The sequence below is a fragment of the Sturnus vulgaris genome, chromosome 5 (genome assembly GCF_052056855.1).
Source record: "Sturnus vulgaris isolate bStuVul1 chromosome 5, bStuVul1.hap1, whole genome shotgun sequence".
Classification (NCBI taxonomy): domain Eukaryota; kingdom Metazoa; phylum Chordata; class Aves; order Passeriformes; family Sturnidae; genus Sturnus; species Sturnus vulgaris.
The window spans coordinates 34,778,377-34,797,048 of NC_142247.1; the positions used below are offsets into that span (position 1 = coordinate 34,778,377).

The window sequence follows — 18,672 nt, forward strand, 5'->3', positions numbered from 1 at the left end:
AATTCAGAAACCAGGATGTTTGCTGTTTATACTCTGTTCTTAAGGATTACTTAAAACTGTTTACCCAGGAATGATCTTGCCAAATTCAAGGCTCTTCATTTTATACTGGAAAAAACTAATATGGATATTTAAAATAAATAAATAAATGAGGAAGAGCAGCTAATGCTTTTAGCATGTTCTCCATGCTGTTTTGTACAGAACAAAATAATTAGTTAATCCTCTCATGTTACCTTAGAAAAGTAGTTGGAAAACTGAAACTTGACAAACCATTTTCAGAGAACTGCAAACCATGTATCATTTAGTTTTCTTTTCTTTTTTTTTTTTTTAAATCTACATAATACCTAACATTTGTATTTCTCAGACTATTTAACTGGGAAAGGTCGATAATTCTCTGAACTGCTTGCAAGATTTGTACAAATTCAGTGTAGAGAAAAATCATTGAGGCAATATCAGTTTCATAGAGAAAACTACTAGAATACCCTTTGCAAGCATGGATTTAGAAGACTCCATGGGAAATCAAGCAAATGTTAATCCACAGTGATCTTTTCAGTTGTTCATTGGACCACCTAATTAAAACAACTATTCCCCTTGTGGAGGATCAGGTGACACCATGTCTGGAAATTTTTTTGGATCAGCTTTTTTTGTTTCTGTTTAACTTGTCTCTCAGTTGTATAGCTATTTGAGTTCTGGGCTGATTCTAACCTGAATGTGGTGTCGTGGGACCTGTAACAGTATATAAGCACACGAGATGCATATGAACATTGTAAGCTACAGTAGCACTTGCCAGTTTTTCTCAGCTTGTGCAGTTTTGTTTTGCGGTTGACCCGAGGCTCCAATTATGTGCAATACATGGGGCAGATCAGTTTCAACGCTTTGAAACCTGCGTTCTTGCCTTTACTTTTCTCTGTACCCTAATCACAAGTCAGGTATTTTTTTACTAATGGTGAAGAAAGAGCTCTGATCAGTTTTCTGTGCACACAGATTTCTCACTCCAAGTTAGCCTCAGCATCTGGAAAGTTGACAGCTTCAAGATACTGATGTTCAACCAAACTTCATTTTGGTAACTCTTAATCACTCTTTAATCTCTTTTCCTTCACTGGAAGGTGGAGCTACATGACAGGGCCTTTAATGCCAGCATATATATTGTACACATACATAAACTGCCAGCAGTTAAATACTGTACAGTCTGACATTCATCATCCAGCATGGGTGCTGGTAAAAAATACATTTTCAAATTGTACACACTATAAATCTGCATGTTATCTATCACTCAATTATTTTTTATAAATCTTCTCCATGGGAGTTCAGTCATTATATTTACAGCTGAACAAGTTAGTTAAATTAAAAGTTTTTTTAAGAGGTTTTGGAAAATTTGGATCATTTTCCTCCATTCTCTGTTTTGCACTTTTCACACCCTGCATTTCTTAACTCCATCTGGGAGGAAAAAAGTGCTGTGTTGCACTTTTCTATGCAGTATTTTTGGGCAAATTAAAAGTAGGAAGTACCAGAAAGTTCACAGTAAGACCATATTCTTGGAAGATTTCTTATCCAGCTTTACAGACCAAGACATTCAGATAAGATCTGACTATGCATTTACATAAATTTTCAGTGCCATTGCCTGGAAAGATTGTATTATAGACACTTATGATAAATGAGATTAAATCTTCTCAAATGCAATTTAGTTGGAATTTTAAGGTAATTAAGGTGGAAAAAATAAGTTAAACAAACAGCTCCATTGCCCAAGGCAAATTTGCACAACTCCTGTAAGCTAAGAATTGAAAGCTAAACCCACTGAATTTTGTAGGTTAGCCTGCTGCTCTTCCTTTGGGAGAGGTGAGAAATTGAGCCAACAACATGTCAGTGCTCCAAAGCAGAGTATGAATCACAGGTTGTTCAATAATTCAATTAATATGGACAAAATCTTTGCTATACTATCTTAGTAAGAGAGTAATAATATTGTGCATATGGCAGCAGATTCATTGTGAAAGTAATAAAGTCCAAAAAAGCTGCTTCAGTAAATAAATGAGAGTTTTATGGCAACTTGAGTAACAGAACGAAGTGCTGTGTATAGCCACCATTGAGTCTGTATATGGATTTTTAGAACGCTTTAGCAAACTGTAGTGATTTGGAAGTAAACGGAGAATTTTGGTAAATTTTAAACCAAAATTAGCATAGTACATTTGGGGTCTAATCTTCAAAGTATTACAATAATTACTGCGTCTCTATTAATCTCATCACAAGAGAAGTTTCCACCTGACAGCCTCAGACTAAGATGGTTCCTTAACTGCCCTGAATTTAGGAGGGTTTATTAAATGCAACAGTTTTTAGATGTAACCATGGAGAATTTCCATTAAATATGGAAATCTACTACAATTTATTTGGATTTACTGTTGTAAACAGGGACTCCACCCCGTATTTGTCTTTTTCAGAAAAGCCCAGGGACATTCCGTACTCCTTATTTTTACTTCCCACATCTAAAGTGTGGCACTTCCCCACTCCAATTATGCGTTTGAGCACAGGAACAGTTCCTTCACTGGCTTTTCTCATTCTTCCCTTGCTGTTTGACCGCAGGATACGACACTTCCCGAGCACCGCTAGGCAGGGCCACGTCTTGAGGCCTGTGCAGCGCCGGGTGTCAGTGTCACCGCCACCGGCATGGCCGGGCCCCTCAGCGGCTCCCAGCACTTGCACGGCAAGGCGAGTGCCGAAGCAGGCACCCCAGAAGCTCGGGCTTTACGCTCGGGGTTTATCCCGGGGCACAGCCGGCCGTGAGGGCCCGGGACTGCGTTTCCCAGGAGGAAGCGCGGGGCAGCCCCGCCCCGCAGCGCTCGGGTTTTGTTTCCGGGCCGAGCTGCGGAGCGCGGCCGAGCTGCGGAGCGGGGCTGCGCCCGCCGCGGCCCGCGGGCATGGACGAGGACGGGCTGCCCATCGTGGGCTCCGGCATTGACCTCACCAAGGTACGGGCTGCGCTCGCCCGGCGCTCCGCGGCTGCCGCTCCTCCTGCCCCATGTGGCTGCGCTGGCCCTGGTGCTGGGCGAGCCCCGCGTCCCCCCGGTAGCAGCGGGCATGGCGAGCTCCCCGTGCGGGGACGGTGCCGCCCTCGCACCCGGCAACGAGCGGGCTCTGCACCTTACCTGCGACTCCAGCTCTTCTCCAGAGGCGTTCTGCTGCAAGTTCTGTGATAGCGTTGTATTTAAACACTAATCCGTTTCAAACATCGATCAGGGAGCAAATCCCGCGCAAAGCTGTTTATTCATTTCTTTCAGTGTTGCAGAAGCTTTCTTTTTAAACTTACCGTTTCCTCAGTACAGAGCATAGGACTGTTCCAGCTGACCCAGTGATTCTTTCATGCTCTGCGTCACCCCACAGATTTCTGCCAAGGTCATAAGCACTGCTTGGCAAATTTTGGAACCACAGAATTGAACTTCAGCAGTTGCTGTTGTACAGGTGCAAAGGCTGAAGGCTCGAGATAGCAGCAACAAATGTCTCACAAAGAGTCAGGATGTTTTAAGATGGCCATAATGAACTGTGTATTGAATGCACTGATAAATCAGCGACTAAGGAAGAGGTGAAGGACTAGAGAGTCACTGTATACACAAAAAAAGTGCAGCAGAATGTTGGCTGCCAATAATATTCCTTATAAATCGTCCACTTAAATCAGTGACAATTTCACAGGCTAATTTCCTCTGCAGAGCTTAAGACTTAAAGCAATTGTCCAAGGTTATTAACCGAGAGGAGCTAAAATTTTATACATAAACTTTTGTGTGAACGTTCCTGATTCCAGTCTTCTGTAATGGTTTAAATAAAAATGCCAGCTGTGTTTTAGAATACGGCCACCGTTCTTTTTTGCAAACATAGGATTATACAATTTAATCTGAAAAGTATGTGAGCATCGAAACTGATGTGGAGGATAATTCTAGTTAAATTTAGGGGAGTCCGGACTTGCAAATGAGAACCAGTAGGGTAGCCACTAAATACTTAGGCAGCAACATCACTACACTTTAGTTTTGGTCATGCTGTTAGTTGTAAATGAGTATTAGTATGGCTGGTCAAGTTTGCTTTTCCTTCTTAAACTCCAGAAGGAAAGATTCCAATTTCCTTACTGTTTTTAAAAAACATTAACACTTATTTTCAGGAATATTCACAATTTCATCTAAAGGTGTTTTCTATAAGATTACAATCCTTCATTTCTTGGGTCTTGTTGCCTTTTCTATGAGTCCTGTAAATTCTCAGCTGTCATCTTAGTTCACTTTTAGTGGCAAAGGATTTGTATGAACGCATATGTGTATTAGAAAATGGTTTGTGTACGTAAACATTCATAGCAGGCACACTTAAGACAGATTTCCAAATAATTTCTTGTAAAAATATGCATTTTTAAACTGATATTTCAGTCCAAATGCGAAAATTGACACTGATGTGTAACCTGATTGTCTTATATTTTTTAATGCAGGTTCCTGCTATTCAGCAGAAAAGAACTGTAGCATTTTTAAACCAGTTTGTGGTTCACACAGTACAGTTTCTCAACCGCTTTTCTACTGTTTGTGAAGAGGTATGTTTATTACTTTCCCAGCTGTCCCTTTATACAATTTCAAAAGTTTAAGAAATGAGAACCATTCATTTAAATATTTTTGATGCAGTAATGCTGGTAGCTTAAACCAAAAAATGTAGTCTGCTTTCTGTTCAAGGTTTCTCTTGAATAAGTGCTTAAGACAGAATTTTTCCCCAAGGGATCCAAATGAACTCCTGATTGTGCCGCACTCAGTCCTGTTTCCCTTAAGCTTTTGCATTTGGCACACTCTTTGAACTTTTTGATACAGAGATTTTATTCTGAGCAGCTTCATCTCTGGCTCTTATCTTGTTATGAGAGAAGGATGCCATGTTCTTGTGGTGCATCAAAACTTACTAAGCACTGAATGTAAATAGTTTTTATGTTGAAAAAAGGACATATTTGGCAAGTGGTTAGTATAGAACTAATCATTTATTAAGCCCTTAACTACAGTTTCCTGCAAAAAGAAAGAAAAATAAAAATATTTAGGATTAGTGAGTTTATGTGATGACTTTAGAGTCAATGGAAATACACCAGACCAACAAGATTAGAATTGTCCACTGAACAGGACAAGAGTCCTCCTTGTAAAAAGGGTGTTTTCTAATGTGGCTTTGAATGCAACCTTTTTGTTTTTAGAGATTTTTTTGTACTTTTTCATTAGTTTATTCAACTAAGAATGCTATATAGCTCTAGCCAGCTAGAGCAGCAGTCAAATCCAATTAGACTAAGCCATGTAATCTGAGAAATTCTGTTATTTGTTGGTGAAGTTTAGAGCCAGACTCGTGACAAGTATAAAATTTGGCTACTACATGAATATATGGAGCTTCAGAGGAAAAAAAGTAATTTTTCCTAGGATTTTAAACTTCATGTAACTTGATAGGTAGGACAGTGTACCCGCCTGATGATGCTGTTGTCAGTTGTCCAAAACTCAGTTGTCACCTGATCTCAGTATTCCCTCTTCCCTGTGGAAATCAGAACACAGATATTTAAAGCCACCTTGAGCATGCAGCAGCGCTGTGAAGTCTGCTGTGAAGTCTGCCTAATAAAACAGTTATTAGTTAACCAAATTGTCTTGTTACCCAAGAGACTAAATAGTTACTTTATATACTCCTTGAGAAGCTTTTCATATTCATGAACTACAGAAGTGTTTTTAATGTGAAAGGTCACGGTGTAAGTCAACAGAAGCCAAGAAACTCAAAATCAGGGCTGACACCATCCTTAACTCCAAATTTCTTGGCTCATGTCTAGTCAAATAGACCCGTAAAATTGCATAATTGTCTTTGGTACATCTTTCCTCCCCCTTATCCAGTTAAATGTAGGACACACAGTTCCTTCCAATAGGAACTGACTCCTTTTCATGAACAAAGGACCATCTGTAAACAAGTCGTTGCACTATCCAAAAAGACTAACTCCTGTCAGTCTCCTTCTACTTTTTCTAGCATATTGGCAGAACTGCCATTTTCTTAGGGTGTTAAAGTTCTGCTTCAGAGCCAGGCAGAATCTTGCCAAGGTGCCAGAAAGCTGTCAGAATGGTACATATCTGCCAGCCAGCACTCTAGCCAACTTCACTTGGACAGGTCTGGTGGAGTATGGTAGTGATTAGCTAAAAGACTGGCAGTTCTTATGGAGTAATTTAGAAAAACTTAAGTTGTATTTTAAAAAAAAAGTCAAAATTTGATTGAGGTGCACCTGGAGCATATAAAGTGTCTGGTTAGTTCTGATTCATTGTGGATTTTGACCGTATAGGACTTTGAATCATCTGCTGTATTAATTATCAGATTTTTCTCTTTGTATTTGCTCAGTTACATACACACACATCATCTCTTTTCATCTTCCACGTTTGGGAAAAGCTTTGAAGAGAGATCTTTTGGTAACTGGGAGAGTACAATATGTCTACCATTATTCTACCATTATTCTCCAGTTGCCCAAAGTAAAACCCTATTTGGCTTTCTTTTCTGTCTTCATTTCTGTCATTATATGGGAAAATCAACTGCAGAGTAAATTTGTTTAAAATTTGAACTGCTGTAGCTACTGTAATAAAAAGGGTTGTCATTGCTCCATTTATTTCATAATGTAAAAATTTCATTTACACTGTACTCTGCCTTCAGCAGGAAGAAGACAAAAGAGATTTTTTTGACTAGATGCAAACTGTTTTGTATGTGTAAGTGCATAGGGGAGTGTTTTCACATCCTGATTGTTTTCTGTTGTAGAAGTTGTCAGCACTCTCTCTCCGTATCCAGCAAATTGAAACCACACTCAATATTCTGGATGCAAAGGTTTGTATGGATATAGACTTCATCTTCTAACAGTAACAGCCTGCTAGATTATGTGAACTTGCTTCCTTTTTACTTTCTGAATTGAGCAAAGAAGTTTTCATAAATTATTTGAAGGAGCTAATATAAAATCCTGATATCAAAAGTTCTCTCTCTGAATGTCTTGCTACTTACACTGTGCAACATTTGAATATGTATTTGATACAGAAGAAAGGAACCAGCAGTACCTAGTGGAAAATTTGAGTTTGTTAGGCATGTAGAACAGGAAAGGAACACTTTTTGCCATACAGACTCTAATAGGGAAATTCTTACCCACTTTGTAAAACAAAGGTATCTTTGTATGCTACTGGACTGTAAGGACTTCAGCTGATAAAAGATAAAAGCCTTGTAAATCTATTGATATTGAAATGTGACCTGAACTGGATCTAAGCTAACGTAAATGTGTTTGATTTATCTGCTTTAGCTGAAATGACAGAAGGATATAATCTTTATATCTTATATAGGCGGTCTTATATAGGAAATATAGTATATCATTTACTAGAAGAAAAAAAACAACAAAATCCCAAAGTCAGTAAATCACTCACTATAAAATTTTAACAAGTTCTTCTTTCAATAATGATGGAGGCAATTTCGGTTGGCTTTTCTTGGAGCAAGGGTGGGATCTTTTGAAAGTGTTCATTAAGATCTTTATGGGGAAAAATAGTCTAATAATACAAACAGAGCTAACTAACTCTTATTTATTTCAAAATATTTGGGGATGATCGGAATTGATGATTTTTGCAGAATTCGTCATAATCACATTAAATAGCATTTCCTTCAAATAGATTTGTAGTGTGTTTAATATCCATTTGCAGCATTTCCTTAAAAAAAAAAGTGAAAGATGTAGAAAATGGAAAAATTTGTAACCAGTCTCCCATCTGTTAGGTGATAGAGCTGTTCTTGCCATGATTTCTATCACTGTAGGGGAAATAGCAGAGATTGCATGGCTCTCATGTGGTTGATAAGTGCAGTAGCAAAATGCTGGGAAGGTGTGGAAGCCTTTCCTTCTTTGCAACCCTGTGTTAACAGTGAAAGCTTTTATTGTAGAAGGCAGCTGAATAGAAAGATTTTTTTTTTCCCCAATCAAAATACCAACACTAGGGGCAAAAAGTTACAATTTTGTAAATTGTAAAACCTACCTGGACAGTAAGTGGCAAGCAGCATGCTGCGGATTTTGTTGTACATGTAGTCTTATGAAGTGCTCATTGCTTATTTGATAATTTTTTTTGCATTCAGTTATCCTCAATTCCTGGCCTAGAAGATGTCAAATTTGAAGTGTCCAGTGCAAATGTTAACAGCGTTACAAATGGTCCCATGGCACAGGCTGCTACAGATCAACAGACAGCTGAATCACCTCAGTCTGGAGTAAGTAATGAAGCATAACTCACACCTTGAAGGAACAGAGCTCTCCAGGTCAAGTTTTTAATGTCATTTGAAGGAGATAGAAGAAGCAAGTCTATGGAAGTGAGCAATAAACTATAAAAGTCCAAGTCTAGTCTAAGTCTAAGACACTGTTTGAACAAGTGACTTAAAACAAAAAAGGCTATACCCTTCTTAACTATGTGACTTAAATAATTAGAACTAACTCAAATATAATGCTAAATTTCTCCTTCCTTTTCTTCAATCACACTTAAATATGAACATGAATTACATCAGGGGGCTGGGAAGGTCATGAATGAAAACAACAGTTCAAATGACATCATTGCAACTCTTTTCTCCTTTCTTCAGAATGTGAGCTTTTAGCTCAAGTTGGAATTTCTAGCATGCTTTATTCTAAAGAGTTTATTGCATTGACGGTTTTCTGTATATTATCCTCCATGTACAGAAAATGTCAGCTTATTACAAGCAATCAGCATTGAGATACTATCCCTGCAACTAACTTTCTGTCATTTTGGGGAGTTTAATGTATGTGGTTGGTTGATTTTTTTATCCCAGACATGTAAATCCCATGATCACCACTTAACTAAGTGAGGCTTTCTGGCCCATTTGTAGACTGAGTTCTTTTCCCGGTTTCCTCTTACAGTTTCTTCTCATGGAATCCTCAATTCTGATCTCTGCTCATTCTCTTATTTGGTGGAAGTTGCTGTGGAGAAGCAGTAGCTGATGCACTCTGCTGCTTTTGCCTGCCTCTCAATGGTTGTAACTCTGATTTGCAGGCAGCAGTAGAGGAGACACTGGGACAGCATTGAGTGTTCCAGCCACATTAGAGAATGACTCACTGAGTTAATTTTCTTTAAAATGTTCCTCCTCTCAGACATTAAAGTACATAAAGTATATTTAAGTATATAAAGTTCATATATATCTGAAAGGATGTTCCAAATACTGCTTTCAAGTGATGAGTTTTGTAGAAAAAATATAGTTTTCTATGCTCTTTTAAAAGTACTAGAACTTCTTGTCATTTTTAATTTCATTTAAATTAAACACTTTCAAGGAACCTATGATTTCATTAAATTACCCTTTAAGCAATGATTTATACTCAAAAGTATAGTTTAGAAGTTACATGATCTGGATGAAACCTTTTTCAGGGAATCAAATATTTTGAGGGAAAAAGGCATTGGAGTACTGGAGGAAATTTATAGATATACTCCTTTTAAATGTTTTTTATATAAAGACCGTTTACATTTGGTACTATGTTACTCATTAAATACAACTTAACAGGGTTATTAGGGGCTTTTTGGTTTTTTATGTGTTGTTCAGTAATTTAAAATTATTTCTAAAAGTAGAAAGGCACTCTTGTAACAGTGAACAATAAAAGAACTGGATTTTGTGATTTCATGCATCTAGGAAACCTCTAATTTTGTGAGTGTAGATCAGAATAATCTTGATGAAGAAGAGTTGCGTGATACAGTAAAATACCGAGTTTTATGTACTGGACTCTCTCCATGAGTGTGGTGTGTACCTGTAACCACTAAAGAGTTTGTTCTTCACATACAGCAGAACAATACGCAAGAAGAAGGGTTACAGAAAACGGAGGTAGTAACAGAAAATGTCATAACTGTAGCCAAGGATCCAAGATACGCCAGATATCTCAAAATGGTACAAGTGGTAAGTCAGTTCCCGTGTCATTTTTTGGCTAGGATGTTAATTTTTGGTGGAATGTTCCACACAGCTGTAAGTGAGCCTTAAATGTCTGAAAACATATATTGCAACAGTGTTCTTTAAGGTAAGGTAACAACACAATATTCTAGCAGATCTTCCCTAATAAATGAATTAATGTTATATATTCCCTCAGCTTCTGGCAAGATCTTTCCACAGAATTCTGCTGGTAGACTTGTGAACTGAAGGTGTGAAATGTGTAAATGCAAAGTGATATCAGCTGGAGGCACAGAAGATGCCACTGAAAGTGGAGTTGTCCTGGCAAATTGGAGTCATTCCCTGCATACAGACTGATTACAGTCTGAATTTACTGTAGGGTACAAAATACAGCTTTGCAAGTATAGTCCAGAGCAGGAGTACTTGATATTTCTGTAAGGACCAAAATAGAGATTGCTTCACTATCTGGTTCCACTCCAGTTTCCTGTTATTCATGATGCAGATTTTGTTTACGTCTTTATCTGTGGTTTATGCTACAGATAAATAGGAAATAAATTATTGTTATCTCAATATTAACACGTGTGAAATACAATGAAGGAATGAGAAGGTGAGTGGGAGACTATTTGTGATATTTTTAAGAGATTGTTTCACATCCACAAACTTAAAAATGAGATTGGAAACAAAGAGTTTATTTCAATTTATTTTCAATTTGTCTGTGGAAATTTTCCTCTAAAATATATATGAAAATTCTGGGAAGTATGACTGTGTCAGAGTATTAATAAAATATTGCTTAAGTTAAAACTAACTTCATGGTTTCACTCAGTATTCAGAGAAATTATTACAATTGGTCTGCTTCATCCCTTGAATGATGTTCCAAATCTTGCTCTTCACTTGAATCACAAATTGGCTCTTTATGGGTAGCTTATTACAAACCATTTGGAAAATCTAGCAGTGGGATAGTAGCAGAGAGTAGAACACTATGTTACTGTATTGATTTAATGCCAGACTTCAAAGTGGATTTGAAAGTGCTGGATGGTCTAATTACTGCTAGAGGGGTGAGATCTCACTTTCCACATTTCTCCTGTGTACTGGCAGTTCCTGGTGACTCCTCTGCCAGCTGTAAACAGTGTGGTAGGAAAGTCAAACTAACATACTACAAATTAATGTGTATTTTTGTATTTGCCAAACTTGTCTCCTTGTCCGGTCAAGTATTTCAGTTAGTGTCATTTATTTTTCCAAATTAAGTTTCTAACTGAAGATTTGTTTGAACTGATAATTTATTTATTACTCACCATGTTTGTAGTATAAAAGAGCACCATTCTACACTAAAAGTAGCTCTTCCATGGAAATGTGACAAACTCATTTTGGTGGAGTGCAGTTGAGGATACAAAATCCTTAATTTTTAAAATTTACAACAATATTCCAAGAAATCATACAAAAGCAGTACCATATTTACAGATTAAAATTTAGGAAAGCATGAAAGGTAAAGTAATTGTAATGCCTTGATTGTATTATAAACAGATATAGGTACAATCTTAATTGTTTTCCTTCAGATAAGAAGTCTAAAAGGGCATTTTGATTAAACTTCAGATTAGTTTTGTGAATCTGTGATATATGAGGGTACTGAGGATTTTTTCTCACAGATTTTAATGCACACAGTGTTGTTGGAATAAAACATACTCCAAGTGCGAACATAAAAACCAATCCATTCTTAGAAGTCCTATACCAAGTTCCCTCTGATTGAAATCAAGTATGAATTCTGCTTTGCCTGATCTGACTCAATTCTGTTTTCACCTGGTTTGAGTTGGTGCATAAACAACTCATCAGTGACTTCTGAGATGAGGACAAGTACCCTAAGAGCAGTCAAGCAGGGAAAAAGCATTAGTACAAGATGGTGTGTAGACACACAATCCCTGATGTCCAGATCTATACTAGAATAACTGAATTTTTAAACCTTCATGAAATACTCAAATAAATATTCAAAATACTCACCTTTGTAATGCACATTAGCTGTGAAGTACTGAGATGTTCTTTTATTTCAAGCTATTACATTGCAGCTATTTGAGTGACCTTTTTTGACATTATGCCTGATAGATTGCTAGAATTCTGTACCTGTGTGTGTGCTGCTCCACAATGCTCATGCACAAGCCTTGATTGTGACTCTTACTGTGGAATTGGCACTAGAATCACATCTTTCTCTGGAACATTAGTCATGGCTACCCTTTATTTTATCATTATTTTACTTGCTTTTGGACAAAAGGTACTAATCCTACACCACTTTTCATTTAGAATTTCTTAGACCACCAGTCCCTTTCAAATCAGAAATTGTATCCTCATTTGGTTTGGGTTTTTTTCCCTTATCTTACATTGGCATGGAGTGATCCAGATGGTGTTTCTGATGGTTTCCAACAGGAGATGGCAAAGCAACAAGTTGCCTTTGAGCAACTCTAGTGGAAGCACAGGAGCAGTTTGTTGGAATGTATCTCATGAGAGGACATGGGTCTTGGATATGTGATCCAAGATAAGAGAATGTTTAGGTGTTGATGAATAAAATAAAGTACAGAAGCTGTGGAAGGACTTGCAGTGAAGGGAAGGAATTTTTTTAACACATACATAGTTGGCTGAAATCTGTCCTCAAGTCACAGAAGATTCAAGCCTGACTGCACAAGCAGTTGTATTCAGAGAAGTCACTTTTAAATTGTGCTTCTCTTCTCATGTCCTATTTGCCTTTTTCTCCCTGCATTTTAGACTTCTCCAATTTTTAGCACTGCCTTAAGAGATCCTTCTGGAGTGGTAGCAGATGCACTTTCCTGGTTTTCCTCTCTCTCACTTGGGTATACCTTCAGCATGCCCAAGTCTTTCCTAGCACAACTTCTCTGCTGTTTTTGTGCTACTTTGTGCTTTCTCTGCGTTCTTACCCGTACAGATCACTTCAGCTTCATGATTTTGTCTGCACGAATTGCAAGTATATCTATCCAGTCTTGGTTCTCTCCCTGGAACTTTCTCTAGATGTTTTACCATAAATATGAGATGGATTTAAAGGGCCTCTAATCGCAATCATTTCTTGCTTCTAGGTTCATATTGATGGCAACTGAGATTGTTGTTCCATGCTGTTGTTTGACAAGTGACGTGCATAAATTTATATGAAAGTGTGGTTTAAAAGTGCCTATGTTATTTAACTTACCTGTTTGTGTCCAATAGATTTATAATTCTTCCTTGTGCTACACAGGGTGTTCCTGTAATGGCAATACGAAACAAAATGATTTCTGAGGGGCTCAATCCAGACCTTCTCGAGTAAGTAATTCGTGGCTCCCAGTAGGGCTGCAGTGCAACTGTGTGTTTAAAAAACTTGGAAAAACATGTGGTTAGAAAAGGTTTTTCAAGGTGTTGTGAGCTGTTGACAGGTGTTGACAATGTGCATTTAGCAATGAGGACTCAAATAAAAGGTCAGTAGCCATTTTCACCACCCTGTTTAGACTATGAGGCTTTTCCCAGATACTTGCTTTCCACATTCCACTAAGAAAATTTCATTATTGTAGAATAATAAGAACAAACTAAATCTTATTTTGCTGGATGCATGAAGGACAGCACAGTTGTTTCCAGATTCCCGCAGTAGATGTAGTGTACAACTTGACTTCAAAATTGACAGTGTAAATTGAAGTGAGCAATTTAAAATTTTGTCTGTTGATTGACTTAACCTGATGTGAAAACTACAAAGAATAGATAGTAATTTTCTAAGCTTCTTGTCTGGCCATTAATTTTAGTCTTATTTTGCAGTTGACATTTAATTTAGTTCTGCTGTATTATTTCAGAATTTGTTAAACTGATGAAAGTATTAATTTTCATTCTTACATTATAGACACCAAAATGTTTGAAGTATTTTTGCATTCTTTTCAGAAACTGTCAGGGTATTAAAAAGTCCGTTTTTCCATTTCAGTGAAGTCTTTTTACATTTTGTAAAGGCTTATTCTGAAACTAGCTACTTGTTAAATAAAATAGACCTGAAGTATCATCATATGATGAGTCACTTTAGCTCCTAGCTACTTCCTGTCTAGATAAGCCTAAAGTAGTTATTCCTCAGTTGGTTTTTTTTTTTTTTGATTGAATGAGAAATAAAAGAAAGACCCTGTGCAAGTTGGAGATAGGTTTAACAAACATGGGTTTTCTATTTGTGTGTTAAATGTATTGTATTTTTTTGCCATGCTTTCAAGTCCATACCTTTCTAAAAATGCTGCCATTTCTTCTTGTTTGTGTTGATTTTTACAGTAGATTAAAAAAAAAAAGATAATAGGTTAAAATTTCAAAAGCTATTTTTTAAAAAGTCTGCTTTTGGATTGTCTATTTTGCGTTAAGACAGATGGATTGAGGCTCAAAGAATATGTTTGGGGTTAAATTTCAAAATCCATCTTCAAAGATCTGTGCAACAGTAATGCTTAGTCAGATTTTCTTTAAAATGTTACTGGTTTGAAAACTGGTTAAACAAACTAATTGGCAGGGCGCATAATGTGGAACATACTAAGGTGTCAGTGGTGACCTTTCAATTTTCATGCTTTCTTGTATTATAGGCTTTTTCCTTCATATGTATCTTGCCATTCACACTGCATTTCTTGAGTGTTCAGCTTCCTTAGGTCTGCTCACTCAGTCCCAGAGAAAATTAGGAAAATTAATGTACACATAGTGTGTGCTCAGTCACTTACTCCAGACTCCCCCAGGTCCTTGTCACTGGCTGAGCATGGGTTATTTGTGGCTGTAGATGTGCTAATTCTAATGATACAATATTATTTCTACACTCTCCTCTTGGCTTTTCCACCTCTTTTACTGCTCCTTTCTCAAATTTTTACAGCGTTTGATAACTGCCTGTTCTATCAAGCTCCCAATTTACATGTCTTTAACTTTTGTTTCTTATCCTTCCTCTCTTGCCTGTCTTCAGTTCCACAAGAGTTTGTCCTGTTCTCATGAACTAAAGGAAGTCAGCACCATCTTCCTCTTCCTAATAAATGAGTGATTTTGCACTGATCTTTCCAGATCGCATGTCTTTGCACAGCTCTTCTGTTTTGTCATTACCGTGGCAACAAAAAATAATATTGTGAAGTGGTATTTGCATGAGAAAGCAAATGCTTTCTTCATTTGTTTTAGAGGTGTGCAGGGGGACGGAGAAGACTCTTCTGCAGTTCTTTAACACACTTCTCATCTTTGCACTGAAAATGTTTAGGAACACTTTAAAGTTACCTTAGGGATTCCCAACAGAGAAATAATACTAAACAGAACTAATGTTGGAAAAGAAACTCCATACCCCCAAGATAAATAAGAACAAGATGATTAATACAACTGTCAGCTTGGTTTAAAATGCCATATTTTATCCAAGAGGTGGTAACTGTCATACAGGAAGTGAGTTTCTCTGAATGTCATTTTCCCCCAAGTATAATTATTTGTGTATATTCTACCTTGTTTTCAGCCATTATCAGGCTCTGTATTGCTTGTATGTCAGGTTCATTATATACTCAGGAGGGAGAGTCCATGGAAAGCCAGCAGTAATGTTAGTTAGTCTTTAGATGGCTTGCTTCTCTCACCTTCATTTCCAGTAGATTCCCCAAGCAAACATTGCTACAGTGTTAAGATCCATCCTAAATATTCTCTTTAAAACTAAATACAAGAGGTCTGATCCTTTGTAGTCAATAAAAATCCCATGGCTACTCTTGCATGTCAAATTTAACCCAATGTTCTAGCCAAATTCCACTCTGAGTAATTCTTTTTTGCTTCACTAAATTATCCCTGCAGTTTTAGTTGGATAAAATATTGTTCATTTCCTGTCTTATTTTTTTCATGTACTATTTACACTGCTCAGTGTTGTACAGAATGTTCCTTTCAGCCCTAGAACCTCTGAAGATTGAAAAAAATTGAATTAATCATTATAGCCTGCTTTCAACTCTTTCTACAAGTGTTTGCCACTTCTTAATGATCTGTCATCATTTCTGATGGCATCAAAGGCGTGCATTCACACTGGTGTCTACAGAGTTTTGATGTTCAATGAGTTACAGTTTCTAGTGTTTGCCTTTCAGTTGTAGGTGAAGCAATACCACTAAGGTGTGAGTTTGTGAACTATAAACAGTTAATGTGTTAAATGTTGTGGCAATAAAGTGCCTGCAGTTGTCCTGCAAGGACGTGGTGTTACGTGCTGAGCTGCTTGTGTTCTCAGCTGGATTTGCAACAGTGAATGTTTTTATTGCCTGCAGGACCCCAGATGCCCCTGTGCCTGCCTGGGGAGACGATGGCAAAGCAGAAGACAGTTCTGATAGTGAATCTTCATTCAGTGACTGAAGAGACTGATTCCAGCCTTTGGAAGCCTTTGTTAAGTTCTCTTGTGTTTGGAGTTTTGGCAGACAATGGTTTTATCTGATGGCGTTTTTAAGAACTAAGATCCTCCGTGTTCTCTTCTGGAAAGTTTGAACAGGCAGTGTGTTTCAACCTGAACCCTTCCCCCATGAAAATGAATCATGAGATCCTTGCAGTTTTTATGCTGCATTATATGGGATTCATTTCTGATTCTGCTGAAATTACTTTGTAAAGCTGTAAGAATTCCACACCTCTAAACCTCCATGTCTCTAAAACTGCATTCTAATCATTGTTAGATTTTTCTGTGTAACACATTTAACCTGTGTTGCCTTCTTTCTTCCCCATAACTTAAAGGTAAATTAACTTTGGAAAATGAAAGTGTTTCATTGATGAACCGGACTTTTTTCTCAATATTCTATATCTGCAATGATGCAACAAGAATTACAGATGAGTCAGCTCTCTTCTGGTGATTGCAAATTAGTGATACTCAGATTTGAGAAAAAATAAAATACAAGTGAAAAATATATTAAAACCCATTTTGAATCTATTCAATGCCTCATTAGAGTCTGAAGCTGTTAAAGGAACTCCTATTTTTGAAGGGTTGATTTATCAGTTTCAGGTTATGGTGTTGTAGAAAGGTACAAACGTGGCAAGGTTGGTTTGAAAATGACACTGGGAAAAAACCAAGGGACTGGGAGATCATTAATGGAATCTCACTACTTGTTCACTGATATGTGGATCAGTTGAAACCATTTTCTGACTTCATTGGTCTTATTCAAAAGAAGCTGTGGCTGAGCAGTTTGCTTAGAATGAGAAATCACCTCCAAATTGGTGCCTTTGGTGATTATTTCAACAAAGAAGCTAAAATTCACTTTGTATAAGGATAAAACTACCTTGGCACCTCTTGAAGCATGCATTGAGGAACAGCATAAAGAAGTGCCTGATGTGCCCTGAAGATTCCACTCAAAATTACTTGATGTACTCCATGGCTCAAAAATGATATTTCATTAAAGAATCTTCTTTAATAGAATATGTTCCACATGAAATCCTTTGCAATTTGTTTGAATTCCCCAGATTGTTGTGATTATACCAGAATGCTGTGTGCCAGGCAGTCATTAACTCTCTGGTATTTCACATTCTTGTTGCAACTAAGAGAAAACTAAAACTGAAGCTCCAAGTACATAAGTTTGTTAACCTTTATGACTGAGTCAATACCTTCTCTTAGTTATTTGTGCCACTTCAGTAGGTTACCTGCTTTTTTTTTTCTGTAACTTAAGCAAGGCTCCCATTTCAGCCTAGCAGAAATATTTATGCTCTCCATAACCTGTAAATCAGAGTAATATCTGAATCCTTACAAAAGCATATATGCACTAGAGAATGTCTAGAGATGGTATTTACTAGAGATGGGTTAATTAGTACTGAGCACTTAAAAATACATTTAATAGTTAACACTTGGTAAAACACAAAAATATTAACATATTAGCAATAAGTATTTCAAATGTAAATGTGATAATGTTATTTCACAATCTGTATATTGAAACACTCATGACTTTTTAAAATCTATATTTGAAAACTCATTTAAGCAGTCTGTATAATAAAAGCTATCCTTTGTAAATCAAAGTTGTGATTTTATTTTATTCCTATATCTTGTTCTAAACAAGACAATGAAAATTCTTCCAAAGTCTCTGCAATTCATATTTCTCCAAAACTAACTTTGCTGAAATTGTATCAACCTGCTAGCTTAAGGGGAGAGTTTTGGAAATTGGAGTTTGGAATTAAAGTTAACCCATGATGGCACTCTGATTGCAGGAGAACTGAATATCCCATAGCCATTGTTGTAAAAAGCAAATTTAAGGAAGGCTGAAATGAATGAGTATTTTAGGTTTGATACTTTCAGACTGACATGAACGTCTGTAGGGAAGTAGCATGATTTAGGGTTGAATTGAGGCATAGTAGTTAGTTACTTTTCTAAAGAAATAAGCAAGGTTACCAAAAGACATTTAAGAAGGTATAGCTTCAGTTGTTTAACATTCTGAAGAAACTTTCTGTGTAAAATAATTTTAGTTTGGAAAAAAACCTAAATTCAGCTGTCTTTTACACCATTGCAGGTGCAAGTCCACTTTTATGTGGAATGAAAAAGAAAGCCTCTGGCCTACAGACACTAATCAGTAATTATGTATATCACAGAATTATGGTTTCATTAATAGGGATTGTGAATTTAACTGCTTAAGAATTGGATTATTTTTTTCAGGGTAGAAGTTTACTTTGGAGTAGTGCAACCTTGGTAAACTTGCAGAAACATTAAGAAAAATCTTGCCACTTTTTCTCCTCTCCCAGCTGAATGGTGACACGCTTCACAGAAAAAATCTAAATGTCTAAATTGTGAGGAGCTGGGGGAAAAGAAAGATAAAACCATCCCTTTTTACATTCAGTGTCTCAGCAGCCATA

General features: G+C 37.0%; 1 protein-coding gene across 2 annotated transcripts; it reads left to right on the plus strand.

Annotated features, from left to right (window-relative positions):
• The first annotated feature begins 2,818 nt into the window (after positions 1-2,818).
• WASHC3 (WASH complex subunit 3) lies at positions 2,819-17,844 on the plus strand. 2 transcript variants are annotated; one of them, XM_014877053.2, is made up of 7 exons: positions 2,819-2,957; positions 4,451-4,549; positions 6,757-6,822; positions 8,095-8,223; positions 9,793-9,903; positions 13,121-13,185; positions 16,125-17,844. In XM_014877053.2, the coding sequence occupies exons 1-7, from the start codon at positions 2,907-2,909 to the stop codon at positions 16,207-16,209; spliced, it is 606 nt and encodes a 201-aa protein (XP_014732539.1). In that variant the 5' UTR covers positions 2,819-2,906; the 3' UTR covers positions 16,210-17,844. The 2 variants fall into 2 exon arrangements, with proteins under 2 accessions (XP_014732539.1, XP_014732540.1); XM_014877054.2 differs by having other exon boundaries at positions 2,823-2,957; positions 9,796-9,903.
• Positions 17,845-18,672: the final 828 nt, after the last annotated feature.